This window comes from Carassius carassius, chromosome 6 (genome assembly GCF_963082965.1).
Source record: "Carassius carassius chromosome 6, fCarCar2.1, whole genome shotgun sequence".
NCBI classification, from domain to species: Eukaryota; Metazoa; Chordata; class Actinopteri; order Cypriniformes; family Cyprinidae; genus Carassius; species Carassius carassius.
Genome location: NC_081760.1, coordinates 24,875,994 through 24,902,558, shown reverse-complemented (window position 1 = coordinate 24,902,558; position 26,565 = coordinate 24,875,994). Strand labels below are relative to the sequence as shown.

Genomic DNA, 26,565 nt, shown 5'->3' with positions numbered 1-26,565 from the left:
AGGTTTTGTTTATTTTTTATTTCGATAAAATAATATAGAATTTTTATATTTACTACTCTTTATTCAGATTTACTGCTACTTGGCAAGATTCTGCATAGATTCTTAAAATCCAGTTATTTCATATCCGCAAATCAGTTTCGAGTGAAGGTGAACTTTTTCCCAATGTAGATTTTGCAAGTAAATTTTTCACATTGACCAACAGAAAGTTGTTTGGTCTAAAGGTGTCCTCTGTTTGAGTACTGCTTCTTGCATTGCTAGACTATTGACAATGGCAATCAGGCAATTTTTTTACCCGTGAAATTTCACTAATGTGGCTGCACTTTTAGCATTCATAACATAACAGTATTAGCCAGAATTTTAAAACTGTATTCCTATAGTGTTTTTTTTTTTTTTTTTTACTTCACATCAAGAATATATATGACAAAGCCAATCTAGAGCTGACACATCTGCATCGCTAACGAACAAACTTCACCCATCAGGAAGTACTGTAAGTAAGTTCAGTACATGCTCTGAAAATATGACAATTCATCTGTCTCTCTCTACCTCTGCTTCTGTCCCTGACACACACACAAACACCATGCTGAGCAACTGGTCTCTGATGGGCAGGAGAGAGCTGATTATGGATTCACTTTGCAGCGGGAGCCGCCCTGACACTGGGGATTTGATTAGGGCTTTGACAGGTGCCGGTGCGATTGCAGCCTTAATCTGAGGAGTGATCTGCTTAGATAATGTGCAAAGAGGGAGAAAGAGACAGATGTGACAGGAAACGGGGGAGGCAGGTAGTGGAGATACACTGAACAGCCTTGTGACTGCAGAGCTTTAGTTTAGATGTACTGACTAAATCTAAATCATATCACAGACAGCGTGCTATCATAAGAGTGATACTTTATCTGGTGGATCTTTAATCCTAAGAAAAAGACTGAAACAAGTGCCTCTCACACTGCAGAATCTTTAAAGCTTTTGAAGAATGGTTGGAATGCTCAGCTATTGATAATGAGGGGAATGTAATGATGCCTTTGACTCCCACTGCCATCTTCTATTCTCTCACATGTACAGAGAAGCTCCCTACAGGCTGCTGCAGCGTGAACCGGGTCAGTCACTGATGTCTCTATCATGACTGTCCCGTCCTCTTACCATACAGGAGATCACAGCAGAATTCTCTCATCTTTTTTCACCTGCTGTCAGGAATGGGGCTTTTCTTAGTCAATCACAAATGGAAAAGAGTTGGGCAGTATGACCAAAATCTTAAGGATAAGTAATTTTATATCTTGTTAACTTTATATTTAAGCAATGTGCCACAAGCAAGCGCTGTTGTACTTAATATCTTCTTGATATTACTTTTATGCAACGATACAGGAGAAGATATCGAGTAGATTTCAGACAAAAGCTGGCCTGTTCCAGAAAAAGCAAGTGAAGTATCAAGCTTTGCACACTGGCAAGCAACATTCAGACTGGAAAACAATATGTGAGTGGAATGGAGTAATTTTCCCTCCCGGCTCAAATCATTCTGTAATCACACTTTACCTCCACTCCGGATTCCACCTTTCCAAGCAAATCTGAAGCCAGAGAAAATTCAGATACTGTAACTTTCAAAAATAAATAAATAAATGCATAATAATCCCAAGCAAAATCACAGTTCACATACACAAACACAGAGGACACATTCATGTGTACAGCAGCCTTGGAACAACACTTGACTAATCAAGGGTCAGGAGGTCAGAGGGACAGAGCTGCAGTATAAATCACAAAAGAGATGTTTGATGTACAGCCAGTTTTTATACTGTGTGTTGCATGACAAATATATGTTTGGATAATCCATAATTAACTATTTTACTAGTGGAAGATTTTTTGAATCTTTTCATCTAATAGAAAAGTATTCTATAATAATAATAATAATAATAATAATAATAACAGTAATAAATAAAAATAATATTTCCTCAAATATCTCAACTCAAAAATTTTCAAACTTTATAATAATAATAAGAATCATGTGACAATCAAGTCTGGAGTATTGGCTGCTGAAAATTCTGTTTTGACATCACATAATTAAATGTAATTTTAAAATATTTAAATATATTAAATATATTCCAAGGGACAGTTATTTTAAATTGTATATAATATATAATATTGTAATTCTTTAATTATACAATCTAGGTATATGTACACTACCGTCCTAAAGCAGAGACAGAAATCGAAGCAGGATTTAATGTTAGAACTCACCAATACAGAGACTGTCACTCTCCTCATAGCCTATGCTGCAGACACAACGGCCCAGTGGCACCAGCCAATCACCATCAGCTCCACAGTACAGCCTAGGTGTGTCCCGTTCCTCAGCATTCTCAACACAAGCACCCCTGACCTCCACCAATGAAGATGAATCCACCCGCGGTACAGTGTCAGGAAAGGTAGCAAGGTTTCTCAGGGTAGATGGGCACTTTTTGTAATAAACTTTCACAGACACCAGGGCGATACATGCGCCCACGTCCTGGAAGGCCAAGTAGAAACCCTTACGAGCTATTGGACCCACTTCCCGCACTTCGGTATTCAGCCTCAGAACGCGGTCGCCCAGGTCTGTCTGTGTGAAACTTTCGTCGGCGGCAATAGTATCGATTTTGGCGTAGTCGTTGGGATTAAAATGAGCATTGGCACCATGCGGCTCATCTATCTCAAAGTAGTGGAGGTTAAAAGTTTCCTTACAAGTGCCAGAGACCCAGGGAATGCTGTTGCAGTCCCGCAGGGTGAAGCGAAGCTCCACGTAGATCTTCTGCGCAGCCTGACGGGGTATCCAGTTTGTACGGAGCCAGTTGTTCTGGTTGGGTTCCATTACATGGCACACCTGGAAGGTGTGGATGGGACGGTTTTGCTCATCCATCTCCGTGATGGCATCCCACTGTGGAGAGCAAAGGACAGAGGTATGAGAAGATAGATAGTTTTTTTTCTTTTTTTTTCTTTTTTTTTGCTGTGTAAAATTCATATAATATACATTGAATGGTTATTCATACACATTAATATACAATACTGTAAAGTACACTAAACTACCTTTCAAAAATGTTTGTTGTTCGTTAAAAATAATTTTCTGGATTTCCGTGTTTTTATCATTATATGGTAATTACACATCTTCTGACTACAGAATCTCAGGTTTCAAAACACAGGCAAAAAAAAAAAAGAAACAGAAGCAAGGAATCGTGTCTTTAAGCAGATGCGTGTGTAAAATAACGTGATCATTAAACATTAAACAGCATATAAATCCAAACTGCTTATTGTTACTGAATAAAATGTCGATGAAGTGGTACAGGATTGTGTAAGCTTTGGGGCGTTGATGGAAACGATCTGCTCCATCTATGTTTTGATAATTGATTAGAATCTGATCTGGACGTAGTCTTTGACAAAAACATGATTTTTTTTCCAGCTTTTTGTTCAAAATCTTGCTTTTATTTTTATTAAACATACCCACAATCAAGTGTTGGCAAAAAAAAAAGGAGGCACATGAACATTTTGATTGAAAATGCTGGTGGTGGCTGGCTAAAAATATAAATAAATACAAATAAATAAATAAAGGATTCTCTTATATAAAGAAGTCTCATTTGTTTGATCAAAAATACAGTAAAACAGTAATATTGTGAAATACCACTGATTTAAAATAACTGTTTTCTGCAGCCATTACTCTATTCTTAAGTGTCACATGATTCTTCAGAAATCAATCTATGATGTTGATTTCCAGCTCAAAAAATAAAATAAAAATAAAAATAAAAAAATAATATATATATACTGTATATATATATATATATATATATATATATATATACTGTGTGTATACATATATATATATATATATATATATATATATATATATATATATATAGATATATATATATAATTAACGTTGAAAACTGCTGTACATATTTATATTGTTACATAAAACAGATTTTTCCAATTTTACAGACAGATTTCACACAAATCTGTGTGCAGAGCTGGGTAGTAACTGATTATAAACGTAATATGGATTACATAATCAGATTCCGAAAATGAAGTACTTTTAATTATATAAAATTTTATTTTAAAATACTCATAATCTGATAATCTCATAATCTCATAATCTTTGCACAACAGCAATAAATTAATAATAATTTATTGATTATCACCTTATTCATTTTTTATCTTTGAAATGTTCCTTTCTAAAATAGGCTACTGCTTATATACTCTCCGAAAATCTTCCAGTTTTGTGGACATTCACACAAAAAACAGTCATAAATCAGGTGGCCACACAGCATTTGACCCCTGGCTTTACAAAAACCATTTCTGGTTTAAGAAAGTGTTTCAACATCGCATCAAGCACTGATAAACACATACATTTTTATTTGAATTATGGTGGGTTTTTTAACCATGTATTACTATGTCTTTGAAAGGCTTTTGTCTTCCAAATACATTAAAATGCACAAATTCATGTTATTTCTTAATGAAGGGATTGGCAGGTTTTTTTGTTTGTTTGTTTGTTTTTGTTTTTTGTCTTCTGAACCTCTTTCACCTAATATATTTTCTTTAAGTACCCCTGACATTTTTAAATAAATATTTTTTTAATTAAGTATCATGTTTGCATGTTCTCTGACGTTGGTTAATGGTCACATAACATGCAGGTAAACAAATTATATATAATATAATTTATTTTATACAAAATATATATATTGTTTGTTAGTATTTTATTTTAATTTATGTTATATTCAAATTATTTATTTTACTTTTACATTTTTATGATTTAATACACAGTTACTCATTGCGCGGCTCGTCAAGCTATAACTGGCGGCTCGCATAGTAGCTTACAGTCAGTGTTGGGGAGTAACTAGTTACATGTAACGGCGTTACGTAATTTAATTACAAAATTATTGTAACTGTAATTAGTTACAGTTACTAAGAAAAAATGAGTAATTAAATTACAGTTACTTATGAAATTTTTTACGATTACAAAGGGGATTACATTTGAATATTTACACACATCCACATACAGATTTAACTGATTTATTTCCCAAATTGCACTGACTATTCTAAGACATACCGCCCTAATAGTTTCCGGGATGCGGAAACACAGTCTGGTTCGTAGAATCCAGTCATAAAAATGAAATGCCTGACGCGGACGGAATATGCCACATTTTGGATGACTAAATCAAAAGTAGGTCAGTATACTTGAATCAAAACATGACATCGACTAGTGTCTGTGAATATAAAGCCCCAAAAATGCAATATATGACTTGCACATTCTGCGTGTCTGTGGAAATCAGGCGCGGACTGGACACCGGGAGAACCGGGACAATTCCCGGTGGCCTGGCAGCCGATTTTGCCCCACTATTTAATATCATTATTGTATAATTGCCTGCCGAATGTACTAAAGCGATCATTTGCGAATCCGCCATTTGATAATGATAATTAAATTATGATTACAGAGTAATCGAGAGAGAGAGAGAGAGAGAGAGAGAGAGAGAGAGAGAGAGAGAATAAAGTGGACCGCTGGAGCAGAGAAGCAGAACTACTGTTCAGGGTTTCAGGTCAGTTTCATCTGTAAAGATGCTTTTTTGTCTTTGTTTTTTTATTTATCTAATCAAGCAGCAGCACGTTGCTCATCAGCCATCACTCAAAATACTATATAAAGGACATCATTATTATCTGTTGTAATGTTACAGTAGTAATTTAGCTTTTTTTATAGGTTTAGGGGGAGCTACGACAGACAACAACACAACCCTTACGAAAATTAACATTTTAATATTTAACTATAAATCCAGAGAAAATGGTTACTATTGTTTAACTGTGATAACCAAAAACGTTAAAATATTTTACAAATGTATTTATTTAAATAAATAAATACAAATCCATTTGCAAAAAAAAAGGTTATTTTACTTTTATATAGGCTAATAAAAGCATGGTCATTTTTTGTAAGGGAAAAACATGACTCGTGTACAGTATTAGGATTTTTCTATAAAGATATTGTAGTATTGTAGAGTATTGTATTGTAAAGTATAGTTGTGTTCAATCTTGAGTATTAAAGTCATGAGAAAGATGGATAACAGGGCAAAATAAAGAAACTGAAGAGAAAAATGGAAGTGAAGGTGCAGTTCAGGAGAGAACTTTTAATTATTTTGCATGTCCCCAAATTAAAGATTTAAACCTTTTTTATCTCAGGTCCATACAAAAAATAGTTTTGTCCATGAATTTGTTTGTATGAGTTTGAATTTTCCAGTCTGAATTTTTTTCCCAGTCCGCCCCTCCTGTAAATTAATGGCAAAGACATGGTTTCATTTACTACACATAGGCCTACTGAAGCCCGCAGTGTTTTCAACTTCTGCTGCCTCAATATAGGAGTACACGAGCACATAAACATAATTTCTAGAACTGCTCTGTGTCACTTCATGTGCATTTTACTTATTTTGAGAAAACTATCATCATATACAAAGAGACAGCAGTTTCAAAAAAACACCAATGTTTCAGGAGTTTATTACACAGAATACGTCACATGCTTATTAGATAAATGTATTTAAGTTGATGCATATGCTTTTATTTATTATTCTTTAATTTTCACAAATTTAGAAAAGTAATCAAAAAGTACTCAAAAGTAATAAGTTACATTACTTTAATAAAGTAATTGAAAAAGTTACACTACTATTACATTTTAAACAGGGTAACTTGTAATCTGTAACCTATTACATTTCCAAAGTAACCTTCCCAACACTGCTTACAGTATCACACTGCCACTTGCCTTCAGAGCATGTGAGGCGGGAGCGAGCGGGCGGATCTTGGACAGAGCGCAGAGCGGCAATTTCAAAAGGACGGTGGACAGAGCGTCGCATTTCCCGCTCCAATTTCGCTCTGCTCACACCACGAGTCTGAAGCATGCTCATTCAAGCCTGACCCTGAATCCATTAGTCTTGCACAGTCATCAACAGTAGACTATTTTCAAGCAAAACTCGGCTCAATAATGGAGTTCAAAAAGTAAAATGAGAATTCATACAGGTGAAGCCTATCAATATAAGTCGCTCCGGAGTAGCCTATAAGGCGAATCAGTCAAAAAATGCGCCATGAAGAAGAAATAACATATAGGCCTAGCCTCGCACTGGACTATAAGTCGCATTTATTTAGAAATGTATAAAAAAAATAAAAAAAAATCTTATGGACGGGACAGTTCTCCGTTACGGACGTGAGCGCTCTGACAGCGGCACTAAGACTGCTTTAAAACTTTCACTGAGACCTCAAACAGAAAGCACAAAGCCTGTCTTTAAATTTGATTTCGTTTTGTATTAATTGTATCTTAATTTTAATCAAGGTTTCATCAACCAATTGTCTGCATTTAATAAGAAGTAAATAGAAAATAGATAACCACGATACGAAGGAGCCGGTGTGAACCTGGAGTTTGTCTCATGAATGAACCGAAACTCAGCGTATAGCCTACTTGCCTCACAGACCCGACAAATAGGCTATATATAAGGATTGAAATGTCTACTTTTAAACAAAACAATTCAAAACGAAAGAAAACAGACTGCTCTCCCTCCCGTATGAAATGTGCATTTCTCTCAGGCGCGTTCACTACTGCGAAGATCACGAGTCAGCATCTTTCTAGCCGACAGACATAAAAAAAAATTAAATGTCTTCTGCTATATTTTACATATTCATAATCATTAATTTTGCCGGTTCGTTGTGACAGCTTTTAGGTGCCCTTAAATGTTACATGAATGCATCAGCACTGAAAACATAGGGATTTTTTTTTCTTTTGGGGGCATTTTGTTTGACATGCATGACAGCTTTCGCTCATCCCACTATTAAAGTAAGTCTTTTCTTAAACGAAAAATGTATTGGCCGTGTTATTTCTTTTTTGTGGGATGTCCAATTTATATGTAGAAATGCACATTTGCAAAGGTGACTTAGTATGTTGTCGTTAAAGTGGCTCGCCTTTTGATTTTGCTCTGCCAATGTGGCTCTTGTGAAAAAAATAGTGAGGATCACTGATTTAATACATTATTAGTTTTCATTACACTCATAACCCCCTGAAGAAACCTTGGCGTAATGTAATGCTTAAAGGGTTAGTTCACCCAAAAATTAAAAATATGTCATTAATGACCCTCATGTCGTTCCAAACCCATAAGACCTCCGTTCATCTTCAGAACACAGTTTAAGATATTTTAGATTTAGTCAGAGAGCTCTCAGTCCCTCCATTGAAACTGTGTGTACGGTATACTGTCCATGTCCAGAAAGGTAATAAAAACATCATCAAAGTAGTCCATGTGACATCAGAGGGTCAGTTAGAATTTTTTGATGCATCGAAAATACATTTTGGTCCAAAAATAACATAAACTACATCTGTATTCAGCATTGTCTTCTCGTCCGGATATATATATTGCATGTTTTCTTGCCTAGCTGTAAGTTGTGCTCATGATAATCACGTTGTTTGCATTCACCCACACTGATTTACCAAAATCAAAATGCGGACGGTGAAGGGAATTGCAGGCAGTGCGAGTCCCGCTAGCTGTGAACCGGGAATGGATACCTTCCTCGAATGTGTTAACAAATAAAACGGTGATTTGTGCAAAATGAATGATTACTTATTAATTAAGAATTCGCTATTTGCATGGTCTTGTAGTCATATGGCATATGACTGCGAATAAGGGACAGACTGCGTTCTGTATAACTTAAATTTTTTTAAATCACAGAAACGCAGCGAGATGTCCGAATCAACAAACATCAGTGCGATTATAAATCAGATTAAAGCAATTTTGACACTCTTGTTTCTCTGAAATGGGGCAAAATTGAACCAGGAGACCTTGTCACAAGACAGAACAGATGTCACAAAGCCCATTTTAAGACTTAACTCAATTTTGACCAGATGTGTAGTTACTGCGCTTTGCCTTTGGATGGCAGTTTAGACTAAACTCCTCTCGATTAGCACGTCTTTACGAAGTGACTAGCAGCCTTGTCACCTGACCTGAATACTGCTGGCAGATTTTCTAAAACTGACTTATCGGGTTGCGTACACAAACAACAAAGGTGCTTGTCGGTTCTGCTGTAAAACATGAACACACGATGCCTCGACACTGGACAATACTGGCTTTTGTGACAAAACGTGCTGAGGGTTCAGAACGTGCTATATCTGGAGAATAATGCATGCCAGTCATTTTTATTTTTATTGACGTTCATCTTGTTTTACAAATTAAATTTTTTTTGCAATGAAATCAGTAACAGATTACAGTTTGTAAATTATCTACCCAGCTCTGCCTGTGCCTACACAAAATTACTAAATTAGACCCAATATTTGCCCCTTCTGATAGCAAAATATCACTACCTATTTATTTCAATGTCACATTCAGGCAATGTTAGACTCCTTACTGTCAGTTTCAATAGACTTACATAATTTTTTTAGGTAGCATTTCTAGACTGTGATGCGCTACCCATATGCTTGGTTATGCTGAAGCTGTGAAAACAAGGCATAAGAACTTAATAGATTTACTAAAGCCACAAGCTACAGCTGAATCAAACAGTAATGACAGAACATCTGGCCATCACACTGCTGCTCTGCTTTGAATGACTTTCTGCATTGTTCTCTCTTTTACACATACTTTTTCTCTTTCAAAACATGTTGTATTGCTCAAATTAGATTCCAAACACTTCCCATATCTTGTTATAACACTCTCAGTCTCTTTTCCACCTTCCCACTTTCTTTTCACAAACTCTCACTTTGTTCCGACATTCTTATATTCCACACATTCAGTGTCTTCCTCATACATACAGTAGTTATTTTGTACTCCCACTTTTTTTTACACTTAACTGTTTTCCCACACTATTTCTCCTCTTCTTTCTGTGTCTTCAGCATAAATCTCTTCTTCCAATCATCAGTTTCATCTTCTTTTTCTTTTATTTCTTATCTCCCTAATCTCTCTCCCTCTGATAATTAATTAGGAAGGATGCACTTCATTAGCAATAAAGCCTCCACTTATTCACTTTCATTATTGCAGTGATAAGCTAAGTCTTCCTTAATAGCCTCTCAATCAGAAACTTGCTGTATCATAGCTCTGATGTGTGCCGATAGCTTCTCACAATAGTCCGCTGTTTGCAACCAAAAAGTTTGATTTAAAGAGCATCTAAAGAGGTCAAGTCAGCTCATGTTCAATTTATATATGTAATTTGCAGCTTATACGGAATATAATGGCATTAAAATGCTTGTGACCAGGCCCAGGTCATCAGTCCTGCAGAACAACTACACAAAGACACATGGACACAAGAAATGTAAACATATCTGTAAATAAATAAATAAATAATTAGCAAGCTGTCATGCATGGAAGGTGTCGGAGGAAATTGAGAAAATGTATAAATATGTCTTAGCCACTGAAATGATATTTTGAACGCACTCACAACTGACCCGGAAGAGAAGACAATGCTGAATAAAGTCAAAATTTTTGTTCCGAAGATGAACGGAGGTCTTACGGGTTTGGAACGACATGAGGGTGAGTCATTAATTACATCATTTTCATTTCTATCTATCTATCTATCTATCTATCTATCTATCTATCTATCTATCTATCTATCTATCTATCTATCTATCTATCTATCTATCTATCTATCTATCTATCTGTTTTATAGATGTGACATTTAAACTTGAATGAATGTGTGACCAGGATTTTAATAATGTCTGGCTGTAAATGTATTTGAGAATATTTGTTTATTGGGTCACACTTTGGTATTGGGACCAGTTCTGACTATTAACTAAAAAATTACTACAACTTTTCCCTCAAAAACTTATAATAATAAATAATAAGGTAGTTGTTAAATTTATGTATGAGGTAGGATTAAAGGGATATTTCACCTTTAGTTGCTCGTCCCCATTGACTTCAGTAGGATGGAGAAAGAAAAAAAAGTCAGTAAGTAGCAGCAACTGAAGGTGAACTATTCATTTAAGGGATCTAAAACATGGTCATGCATAACATGGCATTAGTACTGTTTGTGCTATAACTTCTAATAAATAGCCAATATGCTTGTAATATATATGCTAATAAGCAACTAATTAGTAATGAGAATTGGTCATTAATGTGTTTATTGTCATTTTCTTATGCAGTTGTAGGTTTATAAAATACCCTATAGCCTGTGGAGTTTAAGCAAACAATTTCCTGTTTTTATTTAAAAATAATAATAATAAAAAAATAAAACGTTCTCTGATGCTGATGATCATGTTTAGCAAACTTTTCATTATCTCCAAGCATGTCATGTTATCCATAAAATCATGAAATAAATTGACTTCAGAACAACACATCAACTCTGGGTATTTTGATACATGTCCTGATCCTATAATCTCCTCTCACCATGCCACTGCCTCCCAGCCTTTTGTTTCTCATCAGCTTTTTTGTTGGTGGTAAAATGAGGCATTTAAAAGAATGGGGAGGCAGCAGCGTGCTTTCGGTCTCCTGCTAGAAAGTGGCCAGATATATCTAAGAACACAGCGGCGGGGATGAGATATCAGCACGCGGCTTAAGATGCTACACACGCTGATAAAAGTGGCTGAGATGGATGAAGCTAAAATCGCTGGCTACACATCACATTAAGTTGGCAGGGGTCCACAGAGAAGGATTCAAAAACAGCACAGATCGGTGTGATAGAGACAACATGGCGGAAATGCATCTTGGGGATGAGTGGGGGATTCATTGCTTTTAAAATGGTTTAAAAATTGTTTCTATCAGCAGACGTCAAAGATGCCTGACTCTCCTTTGATATCTGTCATCATTTCTCCACTTGGGAACTGTGAAAAAGGCATATCACTAGTGCAGTCGCTGGCAAGAGCCACACACACACAATAGGACACAGGATATTTTAGATAATGTTGGTACACTGTAATGCATATGGAAATCAATACGCTTATAACAACACTACTACATTTGAATCTGTAAGTGGTGGCCCTCTATTTGGAATCCAGCTTTTATCTGACTGCACTTGGCCTCTCTGGCTGTAAATGAACCTTTTCAGCAAGCACATCTGAACTAGCATGCCAATATGTACGCTCAATAGGTTAAAAGCATCTATTATCACAATTGATTTCTGTTTGTCAGATCCAGCTTAGTATTGATTTTTAAAGCTTTGATTTTTCAGCATTTCCTGCATTGAAAGTACACACTTTGAGACTCCATAATAGAATTTACACAACCCAAATAAAGGTCTGCTATCAGAGGAGTTGGGGAGGGTCTATCAATTGCAAATGAGCCATGGGCAAATGGAAATACAATTAAACTTGAGTGTGAATTAAATTATCTTTTAATTATTAAGTACACATTAACCTTGAGTAATGGAAGTGCTTTGGAGAGAGATACCGGCACTACCTTTGACTCAATAATTGATAAATTGACTTCCACTTCGAATGCCATCAATAAAAACACAGGATGAATGACAAACATTCATTTCTGGGTCATGGATCTCTTCGACATTGTGCAATGCCTGTGGCTCAAACTCTTTATTTATTTACTTGCTTTCTTTCTTTATTTATATGCTTTCTTGATGTTTTTCAGAGAAAATGTATAGTAGGTGTGGGATTTTTTAAAATTGTTTTCCTTAAATTAAATCAAATCAAATATTAATCCATTCAATTCCTCAATTCATGTTTAATTGTATAGTGCTTTACACATTACACATAAAAAAATGATAAAAATGCAACAATCAATTGATATATTTTTAAAAAATGAACAATTTAATGACATGCAAAGCCACTTTTTATGTCTATTCAAATTCTACCACAATGACGTTTCTGATTTAATTAATTAATTAATTAATTAATTGATTAATTAATAAATGTTATCACAACATAAACTATGCAAAAATGTTAATTTAAATGCACAGTTAGTTCATTTATCATTTATTTGTGTGTTTGTGTACTTTCACATATTTTCAAATGTATCATGTTTAATGTACATGAGTTACTAATAATTGTATGCATCTATATACAGTATTGCTCATTATTTATTATTGAAAATCATTTTAAAATGTAACCAATACAAAAACTCATGCCAAAATTAAAGAAGTTTACTTGATAACAGAAAGAAATATTTATGGAAGCAAAAACAAACAAACAGGCCATGGGAAATTGAAACATACAAAGATCTGAAAAATATCACTAAGGTCGACATCTCAAGGTGTGAAATCTCATTTTGAACATACACTCTGGAAAAGGACTTGAACATTTTTTTTTAGCCCTGGGTAAAGTCAGACATACATCAATAGGCCTTTAGGTCATCTCCTGCCTAATCTACCCTTTGTATTAATTTTTTTATTAAATTCAGAATGTTTTACAGCCTAGACTCAGATACAGTCTCTATTCTGATGTAACTTTTTTTCCGAATGAAAAAGCAAAATCAAAACCTTGTTTCTCATAAGAAAAACTAGAAGGAAAGGAAAAAGAAAGCGAGTGATAGAGAGAAAGAGAGAGAGAGATATAGAGACAAGAAAATGTCATCTACCTTCAACAAAGAAAGTAAGAGGGACAGTGGATAAAGATGGAAAGAGATACTGCTGAAATCTAACATCTAACAGCAGCGACACAAAAGGAAGAGAGACTGCATTTATGGGCTTTATCATGTAAACAACAAAAAAGAGTTCCCTTCCATGATGCACCATCAACGGACAAAGGGAACAAGAGCAGGAGAGACCAACGAGACATGGGACATCAGGGTCACTCTGGACGGTCAGTAACAACAATGACCTACTTCATTATGACTCCTGTACAAAAACTATCGCAAGGAAACAGCAAAGGGACACATTTGACATTTTGTCTTGTCTGTTACAAAGAACAACCCCCCCCCCCCCCCCCAATGGAATGGCCACGGCTAAAGTTTCCTTCACCAATATACAACAATAATAAGTGGAATTCCCTAATTACTGCGATATTCGAGTCTTGTGAAAAAGAAAGTTATTTACATAGAAATAAGGTGTACTGACTTGAATTAAACAGTCATTTATCAAAAAAAAACATCCATCATTAAGACATTTTATCTTTAAATTGTTATTTCTCGCTGAAATAAAAGTGCACAATCCATAATAACGCTTTCTCTAGTGATAATGTTGTCCTCTCACAAAACCTAATGACATATTTGTTTAAAACGGTTTTGGATTGTTTTTGCTTGTAACTAGTGCTTGATCTGTGCATATTTCACTCCTTATTCATATAGGATGACTTGAGGAAACAATATTATTGATTATTGATTGATACTCGTTTGAAGTTAAAACAAACACAAAGCTTTTTACTTTACAACATGTTAATTGATGGACTGGAGCCATTTGGATTGCTTGTGGATTATTGTGATGTTTTTATCAGCTGTTTGGACTATCATTCTGTTGGCACCCATTCGTTGCAGAGGATTCAATGGTAAGCAAGTGAGTGAGTGAATTGACATGTGGCCAAGTATGGTGACCCATACTCAGAATTTGTGCTCTGTATTTAACCCATCCAAGTGTGTACAAAAAGTAGTAATCAAACACACTGTGAACACACACACGGAGCAGTGGGCAGTCATAATGCTGCAGCACCTAGGGAGCAGTTTGGGGCTCGGTGTCTTGCTCAAGGGTCTCACCTCAGTCGTGGTACTGAGGTTGGAGAGAGCGCTGGTTATTCACTCCCTCCACTGACAATTTCTGCTGGACCTGAAACCTAAACCCACAACCTTCAAGTTACAAGTCCGACTCTCTAACCATTAGGCCAAGACTGTCCCAAATGTAATTTAATGATGTAATGACATTTTTTTTCCAAAAGAAGAAACAAACTCTTGAATGGCCTGAGGATTTGTACACTTTCAGCAAATTCACCAATTTTTTTGTAAACTATTCCTTGAAAGTCCTTAAACTATTTCTTGGAAGTGCTAAGCGAACAAGACACTGAAATATAGCATTCAAAAGCGTTATAACTTTTTAGTTGCTTGTGCATTCTGGTCATTAGTAACAAGAACAAATCAAACAGATTGTTCAATGTTCAATCTATTGTATTACCTGGAAAGCTTTGCTGCTGTTCCTGACCAAAAACACAAGATACAACATGTATCAAGTCCGACCAGACATGTAAATGAGAAGCAACACCAATTTGTCACTGCCTGTAAAGCAGAGGATGATGGATATGTATAGCACTCAGACCAGGTTCTCATGCTCCAATCGGACAAGTTATGAAAACAAGGCTCTCACAACCATGAAAACAGATATAGGGTGAAGCGTTACGAGAGAGCGAGAGAGATAAAAATAGATGGAGGGACAGTGACAGAAAAGAGCGAAAGCAACACTGGTACTACGCAAAAGTGTCTCAGTTTTACATTGCTGCATTTTCAGGACAATGAAGATTATCAGTAAACCACAAAATATATAAATTTACAATAATATTCACAGTAAAAAAGGCTGCTGTGGTTGTTAGAAATTCACCATAAAAAAATATTAAGCTGCTTGTAACCTTATAGCAGGGGTGTCAAACTCAGTTCCTGGAGGTCCGCAGCCCTGCGGAGTTTAGATTCAACCCTAATTTAACACTCTTGATCCAACTAATCAAGTCCTTCAGGCTTATTTGAAAACTATGTGATATGTGTGTTGGAGCAGGGTTGGCACAAAACTCTGAAGGGCTCCGGCCTCCCTAAAGAGTGCATATTAGAAACTTAAAGGTACATTTTAGCACCTTTTACAAAGATACAGTTACATATAAACAAAATGTGACACTTTCTTTTAAGGTCCATTTCTCACCATTAACTAAATTTTAATGACTTGATTTTTGCCTCAGTAAACTCCTAATTACAGTTTATTAATAGTTAATAAAGTAGTTGTTAAGTTTAGGTATTGGGTAGGATTGAGGATGTAGAATATGGTCATGCAGAATATGCTTCATAAGTACTAACAAACAGTAAATATGCTAGTAATATGCATGCTAAAAAGCAACTAGTTAATAGCAAAAATTGGTCCGTAAACTAAAGTGTTACCAAATTTTTCACACACCCATTTGATCAGTGGAATCAGAGCTGCAGATTGCTAATGTTATATGTCAGTATAGATAAAGTCCATTCAGGTAAGGGAGTACATAAATTGCACAAAGCACAATGCTTAATCTGCTTACTCAAACTCCATTAGTGTATTAATCTGATTTCTGCATCATGTTAACAAACATCCCAATATTTGAACTGCTGGCACACCTGTTTGATAACATGGTGTCTCAAAGAAAATATTCTGGAAATATTTAACTCGGTCGCCCTATCCTACACAGTTGTGTTTTGCATTCCCTGCTAAAAAAATAAAATAATATCAGGTAATCACATCATGAAAACAGATTTGTATTGATCACATCAGTCACTTTTGGAGCAGGACTATGAGTGCAAAATGCTGCAGCTTCAAACATCAAAGGCTGAGTAAGTCAGAAGGCGAAATTGCTTGTGTGCTAAGAGATTTTCTCAGGATATTGGTGAGAGTTAAAATCGAGCTTGGTGTTTAGTGTCAGTTGCAATGATGAAATAAAAGGTGTTCTAAATCAGTGGGAGCTCTGGTTTTCTCAGAGAAAACGAAGTAACACTTTCTGAACTCAATCAATAACCACCAAATCAGCCACACATATCAGAAAGCGCATGCTGGTGTAGGATTATCAGATTAGTACTATTGTGTTAACGTGTTATATGGACTGGAATCAGGGGAGTGCGGTCTGGGCCAGCTAGAGAATAGTGGAAGTGTAATTATTTAATTATTTAAACGGAAGTGTTACCGTAACATTTTTTGTGTGTATAGACAGTTTATAAATCATTAGCAGGGGCAGTTTGGAAATTGACACGCTCACATTAAGGATCATACTACTTTTTAAACACCAACCAGCTGAGCTTCACTGGTTGAGGTCCAGATTTTGTTGTGATGTGATCTGATCACTAAATACCAGATCTGTCCCGCTGAAGGTCACTCGAAGTCCCATTACAGATAAGAAATTAACACTCAAAAGTGTGGCTTTCTATCTCATCTTGACACAGCTTATCCTAAAACAGCATGTATTAATCACTCATGTCCCAGTGCAGCACTCCCTTTGAAAATAGATGGACAGGCCTTTTTAGAAAAGGTCAACCTTTCAAATGGCCAACCGAGAATGAGAGGGCATTAAGAGATCATTAATCACTCTTTGATTGACACAGATTCATTTGTATCGTAACTACTGCAATGTAACCACACTGACAGTTTTTTAATTATGCTGATTGACTATAAATTGAACATCTCTGATGACTGTCACAGCTTTTTAATCTTGAAAAGGACAAAAGTATCTGAGCCATGCTTTTTTTTTTTAAAGATATTTGCATTTGTAGCCTTTCTTATTTGGCCCTAAGTACCATTTTTTGGCCCTAAGTACCATTCAAAAGTTTGGGGTCATATGAATTTTTATTTTTAAAGAAATTAATAATTTTACTCATCAAGGATGCAACAAATTAACTAAAAGTGACAGTACAGAAATCTATCATTTATAAAATCTTTCTATTAAATGAATGCTGTTCTTTTGAATCCATCAAAGAATCGTGAAAAAGTGTCATTGTTTTTAACTTTCATAATAAAAAGAAATTATTCTTAAGCAAAAAATAAAAAATTATATATATATATATATATATATATATATATATATATATATATATATATATATATATATATATATATATATATAATCTCAAAATATTACTGTTTTACTCTATTTCTGATCAAATAAATGCAGCCTTGGTTATCTTACTAATCCTACATTTCTGATTGGTAGTCTACATTTGGCCTTTCACCACTTTTTGTCACTATATGGTGAAGAAAATGTTATAATATACTGCACCATATAAGATAATAATATAATATAATTAGGGCTGGTAAGCGATTAAATTTTAATCGCACATCAGATTTGGAGAAATTACTAAATCATTGTTGTCCAAAGGATCAAATAGAAATTACAAAAAGTAGGTTCAGCAAGAAATATTTTGTTTGATAAAATTTCTTACATATACTCTTTTGGAACATGTGAGTAAATTATGACAGAATTGTCATTTTTGGTTGGGTGAACTATAACTTTAATAATACATTTTCTTAATTTTCTTATTATTACTATGAAAATATTAATACATGTGATTCGTTCAAATGGCTGATTCATTTAGGAGTGAAATAAAAGGGTTCTTTATGAATAGTTCACTGAAGCATTAGGCTTGTTCGACTTGAAGCGGGTCATCACCATCAGAACCGCAAGAGCTTTAGAGAGCACACGGCTACTTTTGCTGCTGAATCGCTCTAGCGGTACTTTGATGTCATGCACCGATTGGTCTGTGCAGTGCCAATTCAAAGCCAACGCATAGGCCAATGGTTCAACACAGCAAATGGTTCACCAAATTTGTTCAAAACGTGGATTAAGAAATGAAATGCCACTGTGGGTTGCTCTGGGATGAACAGTTCTGTTTGTCTTTATATTTTGGTTTGCAAAATTGAGTAAAACAGACAACATTGTGTCTAAAATAACACTATATTAACTTCTTAATGAACTGTTGTATGAGTATCACATTTGCACTAGCCTACAGCTCGTGTGATATTTCTTACTTATGTGATGTAAATATGAGACAAAATCTTCTCCATAATTAATTAATCTAATCAACACGTTAAATTACCAGCCCTAATATAATATAATATAATATAATATAATATAATTAGTGGTGGGCCGTTATCGGCGTTAATGTGCTGCATTAACGGGAGACTCTTATCGGGCAATAAAAAAATATCGCCGTTAATCTATTCTCAAAGTTGGGTTGGGAGCTCGGTCTACACTACACGAGCTATGATGACTTTCACTTTGATATTTTAGCGTGGATGTATACCTAGCCAATTTTTTTTTTAAAGAAGCTTCCCAATGGAAACCTCGACAAGACGCTTGCTGTTTCACACATACTCCGTCTGCAGTGCGTATGCAGTCCGTGTGCGTTTCGTATGTGGTGCAGAAGCAGCACAGACTCATACTCATTGTGCTTTCACACAGGACGCATTTGCAGTCCGCTACTCCGTACGTGAACGATCGCTGCACTGCTGCAGACGCACCGCTCCTGGAATGCACTGAAGGACCACAACCGTGTGAACGCTGGAATCCGTTAACATGGGTGCGTAAAAAAATATGAAACGCATACGCACTGCAGACGGATTATGTGTGAAACAGGCGTAAGGTTGTTCGTTTACAGCTTTCTCAAGCAGTTTGTGATGCATTTTGGAAACAGGAGATGAGCCCCTGGTCTAATGCACCACCTGTCTTGAGAACCCCGTTCTCAAAGACTTAACGTTCTTTAGGTCATTATTTTATTTGGGTAGCACACATATTCTGAATGCCTTCGGCAGAATTCAAATGAGCCATTTTAATCTAGATTAATCTAGATTAATTCCAAGATTACAGTGATATTAATATTAATATTATGATATTAATCTACAGTATATTAAAAAATGTATCTATGCCCACCACTAAATATAATATAATATAATAATATAAACATTTCAGTAATGACATCTACAGTACAGTTTAAGTATTTATGAGGGTTAACATACAGTAAGCATATAATATTTCCTCAAGGTTGAGAAGTGCGTACACTACATGAGGATACCAGGGTTCTGTGACACATTAGGTAATTACAGCACAGAAACTGGGGGCTTACAGTAGAGTGGAGCCAAGAGAATAGTCAATGGAACAATGGAACAGCACAAACAAACCTGTTTCTCCTAACAAAGAAGGTAAAGGGGAGAGTGGCAGAGAGAGAGAGAGGTAGTGAGACAGAACCCCCACAGGATATGTCTGTGCCAGAGTAAACAAAACATACACACTAGTTTCCCATCTCTAGAAATCAAATTAAACGGAAGGAAAAGTCTCCCCTGACTGAAAAGGGTATGTTCCATCTGGCTCTGGTAGATGAACGAAAAAGGCTTTGATTAACATGACATACCCTGACCTAAAAGAAAGAACCAGAAAAAGACATTGTGGTAAACACTAATAGGAGAGGTATATGACCCAGGATATTGTAGCATGAATTATTGATTCGATCGGAGGTATGTACCAGCCTCTTACTGCATGAAAAAACAGAAAGAAACCCCAAGTGGTGTTTACTGGTAAGATGAACTCGCTTTCTTTGACATCATGAGCACTTGTGTAAGAGCGGAAATAATATGAAGATGTGCACTGCAACTCCACTGGGAAATCATTTTATGTGCTACAGGTCATTTTACACATCCTCAAAAAAATAAAATTAAATAAATAAAAAAGCATTCACTCCGTGGCCTGACTCTAGTTCCTCCTCTACAAAACTTTTATTCACGTAAGCCTCAAAACTAAGACTGGTACTTATAGTTGGCCTCAGAAAAAGGGCAGTGATCAAGCATCCATCATACTGCTCTTTATCATGAAATTGATTTAATAATAGTAGCTCTACTATTAGAAGCTATTCTGGGCTGTGAGATCTCACTTGATTGCTTCATACAAACTGCTTCTAGCCCAGTGGTCGTTTCTTTTTTTTTTTCATGAGAGCGCACTGATAAGACAAAGTCAATCGGAGAGCCACTTTAACCACAAAGTATCATAAGTTACATCCAGTCATTAATAGCATGTCTGCTTATCAGTCTATCATCCCTGAACATACCATATGCAATGCAATGCAATACAGGTCAAACGTAACTGAGACAAGATAATTTCCCTTAATGGCAAAAAAGCAGGATTACCTTACTGCTGGGAAGACCTAAAGTTATTTTTTTCTACATTAGCCTATCATGTATCTATCTAACCATCCATGAAGAGTATATTCGGCGTTAAGAGCTTGAAAAATTATCAAAACTGACAACACAGCAGTCAGTCAGTGTCATGGACGTAAGGATATTTCCATCATGTAATGCCCCTGTATTAGGTATTTAAAAAAAAAAATCGAAATTATTTGTAATAGAGTAGACACTGTCTGACCGTATATCGCGTTGAGCAACTTTCGTCTGGTGTAGACACGGTGTGAGTATTTTAATGGGTTATGTTGTAGCCCTGCTTGTTCTGAATGTTTTTATAAAATATCTGTATTGACTGCATGAACTTATAATCATATTATTTAATGCCATGTGAGCCACAAATTAAAGCTTGGCGAGCCACCGCGCAATGAGTAACACTGTTCTAGCCCTTTAACTGTTTTTCATGTCTTGGAAATTCTCTCTTTAGTGTTCACAAAAATGTAATTGGTCAAAATTTAATTATAAGGACCCTTTAATAAACTTTAAAAAAAAAAATCACTATTGCCGTCTCAGTGGCTTGTTCTGATTAAATTTCATTATAACAAACTTTTTTTCCACACCGAATTGTGCAGTTTGGATTAATCTGATATAAATAGTATATGCATGGCCATGGTTGGAATTCATTCAGAAGGAGCTATATAATAATTTATTTTTAGTAACTATGGTACATTCTTACCTTATGTAAATACTGCAAGGGAAATTGTATATAATATAATAATATTACTTACCCCATTTATTGGGTAGGTCTTCCAGCTTAGTTCTCCCAGCACAGCTGTTGTGTCCAAAAGAACCACTATGAAAAAGACACACACACACACACACACACACAAGATGACAACTAGGGTCAACTATAAATGTCTTCAATACACAATGAATCAATAACAAAACAGCCACATGAAAAATGAAGATATAGAACATTTAAATTAAGTACTTTAAGCAAAGCAAAGAAAAGCAAAGTAAAATAAAGTATAAAAAATTAAATTAAATTAAATTAAATTAAATTAAATTAAATTAAATTAAATTAAATTAAATTAAATTAAATTAATTTAAATTAAATAATTCATCCAAAAATGTGAATGAGGTCTGTGGTTGTCAAAAAAATAAATAAAATAATAATAATTACTAATATTAATAATAATTCTGAATGACTCATCACACAAATCTATAGTATGGCTTGAGAAAACTTGAAGATATGTTTTATATTTTAATTAAACATTAGTAAATGACAGAATTTTCAGCAAAAACAACAAATCATCCAGCAAAAACCCAATCACAGTATCACAGTAAGTTATAGCACTGCCTTAAATGAAATATGGATACAAAGAAAGTACAAATAATCAGCTAAAACGATTCTTAATGGATCCCTTGTGCTTGACATCGTTAACAGGGACAAAATACATTATATCAAAAACCACAGCGGAAGAATATACAAATTAAACTACCAATCAGAAATGAACACACTGCATGCTAAAAAAAAACCCTCTTTTAAGCAAATCACATCCACTGCCCCCAGCAGGTGACTTAGTACACAAATAAATAAATAAATGAATACAATTTTCATTTTCTCACCCACATATGCAAGTTTGATATGATGAATGTACAATTTCCTTTGTCTCTACACCAGGACTTAATTACAATGTCTATCAATAAAGTGTGTCACACAGGCATAATATACTCATGACACAAAGTCAGGGTATGTGCCATTCTCTCTACTACTTAGCCATAATTCAGTATTTAACCTCTTAAAACCCTGCCGCCTCATATGAGGACATTATATTTTTGTGAATTTCTCTGAAACTGTACATGCAACAGTTTCATCATGACCTCTTCCTCTCATTGGTCTTCAAAAATTTCTGAAATGAATTTAGTGACACTCTTATGGAAATATGATAATATTTGTAATTATCATTTAAATCTGTCTAATTTATAAATTGTGTGTCATAAATCAACATCTCTGGAAAATGTTATGGGGTTTCAAATCAAAATATGACTTTCTGTCACGAAACAGGACGTTGATTTCAAACATGTCCATATATGAAGACACCAGGGCATGTTTATTACGCATTTTGGGAGATGAACAGGGAAATAAATTATATTTCAGTATTCTATGAAATATTATATATTTTTATGAAAATCTTGTCAATTTTTACTCTTACACTTCTTTTTTCATTACATGTTGCCCCAAAAACACATTAATATGCAAATTAGATTTAGTTTATAGATACATTGTATTTAATGAGAAAACCTGTTTATGGCGATTTTACACACATTTTTCAGAAAGAAAAAATGTTTATTGAAAAATGTTTATTGATTCGGTTCATTGAATCATTCTTTGTACAAAATTTGGTAGAAAAAAAAATAAAAACACTAAAAATGTATTGGTGATTTAAAAAATCTATTGTTTTTGCCTATGCATGTTCATTGATGTCTTCTTTTTTTAAAGTCCTCTATTGACATTTTTTGTATTTATTATTATTATTATTATTATTATTATTAATTTTTTTAACATTATTTTTAATGCTCTAAACAATGTAAAGACATGGAAAAAAAAATCCTAAAACTTTTTTCTCTGGTCTTAAGAGGTTACAATAAAAATTTTATTTCTGGTTGAATAAAATTCAAAAGTAAGTGTGACTCTTGATTTTGGCCTATAAGGGAGTGATCATTATTCTCACTCAGCAAAGTGGTCTGTGTGTAAGACAGCTTTCTGAATATGTGTTGTAATACTGAGATAATAATCAGCTTATCCATATATGTGTTGTCAAAGAGTTAACGTAATGATCCTCGATGAGTGCCTGTCTGTAGAGAGCCTGCAGACAGGCTGAGCACTACTATTTGCCCTGATCAAATTTTCTTGACAATGCCTGATAATTCTGCCTGGAAGTGATGGATCTGTGATACTAACACACCCAAACACAAAAATGTGAATTAGAGGGTTAGGCACTTTGGCCACTCATCCTAAATCACATTACACCTCTGTCTAGACACAGTGTCTCTGTCTCGAGACATATTATCCCTAAATTTCCGCACTCACTTTCTCCCTGAAAATGAAGGGAGATTAAACATGTCTGCAAGCATATTGGGATGGAATGATCAAATTGTAATGACTTTATTAAGAGATATTTGCCAGATTAGGCCTAAAGCCAGTGTATGATGCACACTGAACTGAAAGTTAGGTCTCGATCACTGAGTAGAAATCAAACAATACAAGAGGAATCTTTATCAAAACCACTTATTTGGTCTATAATAGAGCAAAACTCTAGGGATGCACGATCATGATTTTTCATGGCCGATTCCAATACCGATTTTTTTTACAAGCAAACTGGCTGATTCCGATACCGATTTCCGATATATTTTGTTTATCTTTAAGCAACAAACAAGAAATAAGGAAAGTGTGCATAAACAAGATGTTTATTTGGTATTTAATAGGCCAAACTGGCTTTTGGCTATTGAAAACGATAACCATAACCATCTGAAATTAACGGCAGAAACTGCACAGTAAGTAGCATTCATTCAATACAAACATAGATGGTACAGACATCAGCATTTAGTTTTTGTTTTTGAATTGGTTTGAAACTACATAGAACTGGCCTTAAATTAAGAGATTAACTGTCAAAATTAAAGCCAATAACTGCATAGTTCTACAGTCCAAACAATACAATCAACACACATTCAATAAGATGTTTCTTAATCAGTATTCAGTATTTTAGTTTTTAAATTTCATCTTTACCAGTGAGACTAAATAAAAGTATGCTATATAAATATTATTCCAAAATGTTAAAATCAAATAATGTTGGTGTGAATAAAACAAGGATGCAAAGTTTCATTAATCCAATTAAAAAAATAAAAAAGGTAATGATTCACATCTATATTTTTTTACTTGAGCCAATGAAAAATAAATAACTATTGTCTCATGTTAAAAAAAAATATAGATGTGAATCATTACCCTAAAAAAATTTTAATTGAATGAATGAAACACTTTTTTCAGAGCAGGAAAGGGACTCTTATTTTGTGCAGTCGGCAGTTCGCTTCCTACTATCTGTGCCTCAGACATGTAGCTCTGCACTTCCCGTGTCCTGCGCACAGATTTCAAAATAATTCCACACAAATTATACAGACCACACAATGTAGTCTGTGCACGCGGGCGCACTTCCGGAAAAATCCGCCGATAAAAAAGACCAAAAACCAGCCGATTGCCGATCGCGTATTCTAAGCAAAAACTGTCCGGTTCCGATTCATGGCCGGTCAACCGGTGCATCCCTAGCAAACTCTGAGACAATCAGAGCCCCTAGTGTTACTTTTTTTTTGTTCTGATGTTTTAGTTTAATTTTGATGCCTGATGTTGTCTTTTTATTCAAATTATCCATAACTGTGTTAACTAGTTTGTGAAATATCTGATATTCTGATTCAGTAGTAGTATGAAGTATGTTTAAGCATACAATTTGCTTTTATTTATCTTGTTGGTGTCACAAGGTGTGTTCGACTTCATGCAGTGCCACACGAACCAATCGTAATTGAACTTGAAGTAGTGCATGTCAGTTAGAAATTTTATCTGTCTTGAGATGGGGCCGATACCACATGATTGTCACGTGTGGCATAAAAGTACCGCAAGAGTGTTTTGAGAGCAGTCAGCTGACTTAGCCGCCGCAGTTTCTCCAGAGTGACTGCAGGAGTGCTGATGATAAAACAGCTGTTTCATGATTGGCCAGATACACCGCATGACAACGATCACATGTGTTTCAGGTTATTCAAATCTTATCAGTTCCAATAATGGCCACAAATCTATGTTTTTAGAACGGTAAAAGCATTTTTTGTATTGTAGTCCCACTGTTGTATTGAGTCACGTTTATCATACAACACTGAAAAAAACATCTACAGGTACATTTCAATAAATTACAATGTAATGGAAAAGTTCATTTATTTCAGTAATTCAGCTTAAATTGCGAAACTAGTGTATTCAATAAATTCAAAGCACACAGACTGAAGTAGTTTAAGTCTTTGGTACAAAAACCCACTAATTCACTATCTCAACAAATTAGAATGCTTCATAAGACCAAATGTACATGTGTTCAATACTTGGTAGGGGTTCCTTTTGCTTTAATTACTGCCTCAGTTCGGTGTGGCATGGAGGTGATCAGTTTGTGGCACTGCTGAGGTGGTATGAAAGCCTAGGTTTCTTTGACAGCGGCTTTCCCAGACAGTGACTCATTCCCATTTTTTGGTCTCTTGTTTCTCATTTTCCTTTTGACAATACCCCACAGATTTTCTATGGGGTTTAGGTCTGGAGAGTTTGCTGGCCAGTCAAGCACACCAACACCATGGTCATTTAGTCATCTTTTGGTGCTTTTGGCAGTGTGGGCAGGTGCCAAATCCTGCTGGAAAATGAAATCAGTATCTTCAAAAAGCTGGTAAGCAGAAGGAAGCATGAAGTGCTCCAAAATGTATTGGTAAATGGGTGCAGTGACTTTGGTTTTCAAAAAACACAATAGACCAACACCAGCAGATGACATTGCAACCCAAATTATCACAGACTGTGGAAACATAACACTGGACTTCAAGTAACTTGGGTTATGAGCTTCTCCACCCTTCCTCCAGAGTCTAGGACCTTGGTTTCCAAATGAAATACAAAACTTGCTCTCATCTGAAAAAAAGTCCAGTTCTTCTCCTTAGCCCAGGTAAGACACCTCTGACGTTGTCTGTGGTTCGCCATCCGCCAGTCTCTTCAACCTCACACCTCTACTCCAATGCTGACTCTTCTTTGAGATGCATCCACAGTTATTCCCATGATCAGGCCGAGATCGCCTATAT

General features: G+C 35.2%; 1 protein-coding gene across 2 annotated transcripts in view; it reads right to left on the bottom strand.

Annotated features, from left to right (window-relative positions):
• The window catches only part of LOC132142525 (ephrin type-A receptor 6-like), a 147,283-nt gene that overhangs the window by 103,309 nt on the left and 17,409 nt on the right, over positions 1–26,565 (bottom strand). For both annotated transcript variants that reach the window (XM_059552459.1, XM_059552460.1), the window contains exons 2-3: positions 21,486–21,550; positions 2,221–2,890 (exon numbers count right to left, since the gene is read on the bottom strand). In XM_059552459.1, the coding sequence (XP_059408442.1) occupies positions 2,221–2,890; positions 21,486–21,550 (735 nt within the window). The remainder of the gene's footprint in view (positions 1–2,220; positions 2,891–21,485; positions 21,551–26,565) is intronic.